The sequence below is a fragment of the Notamacropus eugenii genome, chromosome 5, assembly GCF_028372415.1.
Source record: "Notamacropus eugenii isolate mMacEug1 chromosome 5, mMacEug1.pri_v2, whole genome shotgun sequence".
NCBI classification, from domain to species: Eukaryota; Metazoa; Chordata; class Mammalia; order Diprotodontia; family Macropodidae; genus Notamacropus; species Notamacropus eugenii.
In genome coordinates, this window is record NC_092876.1 from 170987839 (window position 1) to 170990981 (window position 3143).

At 38.5% G+C, this 3143-nt stretch overlaps 1 protein-coding gene across 1 annotated transcript; it reads right to left on the reverse strand.

The window, feature by feature from the left end:
• Positions 1-1177: 1177 nt before the first annotated feature.
• Positions 1178-2109, reverse strand: LOC140505439 (olfactory receptor 8D2-like). The gene has a single exon (XM_072611423.1). The coding sequence runs from the start codon at positions 2099-2101 to the stop codon at positions 1178-1180; it is 924 nt and encodes a 307-aa protein (XP_072467524.1). The 5' UTR covers positions 2102-2109.
• Between the last annotated feature and the right edge of the window lie 1034 nt (positions 2110-3143).

Below are 3143 nucleotides of genomic sequence, written 5' to 3' on the forward strand. Positions count from 1 at the left end.
TCCAAATGTTAAAGTCATCTATAAAATATCAGCCCCTATTGTTGTTAATAAAGCTCATCTCTTCCACTTACTACCTCTGTGACCAAAAGCAAGTCACCTCTCTGAGCTTCAATATATTTGTCTATAAAATAAAGAGGTTGGAAAAAATGAAATCTAAAGTTCATTACACTTCTGATGTCATGAAAGCAAGTGGCTATAATGCCATGGAACTGAGGCATATATGTACATATACATGCAATGCTGTGCTGGAAATGATTAAAAACTAGATCTCTAAGGGGAAAGTGTGTATGATACACTTTAAAGTTCAGTTTCTATTATTAATATTTTTTCCATCATTTTCTTAAGCCTATACAATCAATAAAACAACAATCCTAGCCCTGATTTGTAGCATTTGCTCATATGTAAGGTGTAAATGCTCACACTGAAAATTTAACCATCAGTTCAATGCCATTTTGAGTTGGGTGCTTGAGTTGGGTCCAGTACACCCCTGAACATATATATGCACACTCACAGGTACATACACACACGCATACATACACATATGCATACATATATGTGCACATTAAAATAGAATACATATTCACATATACCAGACACATGTACATATATAAATAGATCAGTGTGAAAAAGAGAGAGAGAGAGAGAGATTAGGGAACCACTTCTAGACTTTGGTCAACCTCTCTTTCTTGGCCAGTCCATGATCCTCTATGAACTGTCTTCACACTTTTGCCCTGGTACACATGAGGATCATATGTTAGAAAATCAAAGCCATGAATTAGTAGGGAGTTTTGAAAGTAATAGGAGTGAGTTGCACATTAATCTGAAACCATGGAAAGAAGAGAAAATCAATAACTAGTGAACAGGAAAGAGTCTGAGGGGAATTTCTTTATTAAACTTATTCATTAATTCCTTCAATAAGTATTTATTGACTATTTACTGAGAGCATACCCTTGTAATATATACTAGGAAAGCTTTAAAAGAGATTATATTGTTTCTGACCTAAGATGCTAGTGAAGAAAAGTCTCACATGAACTATGCTGAGAATGCTAACTTCTATCAGAATAAAGAGACTAGCTTCTAGGAAAGAGGTGATTCCAAGAAACAAATTTCGAATAACTTCTGTTTGGACTCATTTTTTTTCTCTACTTCTGGGAAATTCTGAAACTCAGGAGAAGCTTCAATTCCCAACAACCTTTCTAATGGCATTCTTGACATCCTTATTCCTCAGACTATAAATCAGAGGATTTAGCATGGGGATCACTGTGGTGTAAAATACTGAGGATACCTTCTCTTGCTCCATAGAGTTACTAGAAGGGGGCTTGAAGTACATGAAAGTGATAGACCCGAAGAAGATGCCTACAGCTATGAGGTGGGAGCTGCAGGTACCAAATGCTTTGGACCTGCCTTTAGCAGAGCGGATGCGGAAAATGCTGGACAAGATAAAAGTATAAGAGACAAGGACAGCCAGAGTGGGGGCCAAAGTGTTTACTCCCCCAATAATAAAAAGAAGAACTTCATTAACATGGGTGCTTGAGCAGGAGAGTCTTAATAGGGGAAGAATATCACAGAAATAATGTCTGACAATGTGAGATCCACAAAAGGAGAGAATTGCCATGCGGCTAGTATGTACAGTGGCACCAAAAATTCCCAAGGAGTACACCACAAACATCGTTCCAGAGCACATTCTGTGAGACATGAGAACACTATAAAGCAAAGGACTGCAGATGGCAACATAACGATCATAAGCCATTGCTGTCAGAAGGTAACCTTCAGCAATGGCAAAAAGGAGGAAAAAATAGAGTTGGATCATGCACTCCAGAAAAGAGATGACATTTTTCTCAGCCACAAAGTTCACTAACATTTTAGGGGTAATGACAAAGGAGTAGCAGAAATCTATGAAGGATAAATGACTGAGGAAATAGTACATGGGGGAGTGAAGTTGAGAACTGATAGCAATCAGGAAGATCATGCCCAGATTCCCCAACACAGTAACCACATAGATGCCCAGGAATAAGAAAAACAGAGGAAGCTGGAGCTCTGGCTGATCTGTGAGCCCTGTGAGGATAAACTCCATCACTGTAGAGTGGTTTCCTGTGGCCATTTTCCTATAGATAAAAACTGTGGAGATTGAAGAGAAGAATTACATTCTAGGCAAGTCTCCCTCCTTAGATCAGAATGACACATTCCAGCCCATTATGGGGTTATTTCTGGAGGTTTTGAGTTTATCATTAGTACAAGTATTGTGACATGGGCTAAATAAATTCATGAGATTCAGAGGTTAGAATAGATGACCTCTGAGGACACATCCAACTCTAACTTTCTATGATTCCAAGCCCCATAGGAAATGTGTGAAGCTCAGTTTCTGACTTACTTAGAAGCTCTAAAATTCATTTTTCAAATGAAAGATCCCTAGAAACACTTTGTGATATCATAGAAGCAAAATCTACTGCCTCACTCTGGGCATAATATAATGGAACCTATAGGTCAGAGGTTCACAAAGGAGGGGCCTGTATCTCTTTTTTATCTCCTTCGCAGAACCTAGTGGACAATCCTGCCATTTTGTGAATGAATGATTGCATAAAACATGCACTTGGACATTATATGGCTTTCTATTGTCCTTAGGCTATAGGAAAGTAAAAGGGAACTTCCTCTCAGTTCTCAGGCCAGTCTATGGAAATAAATGAGACAGAGTAAGGAGTCAAAAGTCCTGGCTGCTGTGTCCAATCAAATATTTACTGGATACTTATTACATGTAAAGTAATTTGATAGCCACTAGTAATGCAAGGACAGATGAAAAACAACTCTGCCTTCATGGATCTCAATTTTCAAATTCACAACTCTGGCCATATCTTAAATGAAACATACTCATGAAAATAGACCTCCTCTGAAAGAAATGCTCCGGGCTTTTCCTCCATGAAAGAACAAACAGAGTGATGGACAAAATTCCAAAGTATACACACCAGAGCAGACAGACAAAGGGAAAGGAAAGAAGGGCATTATGCATAGTTCTCAGGTGACAGCTTTGAAGGAGACAAACACTCATCTAAATGTATGGTTGATTGTTAGCATCGTAAAGGCCATTGCTTTATAGTCACCACTCCCTACACACTGGTATTCCCTTCTTTGAGTTGACCTATTCAAGC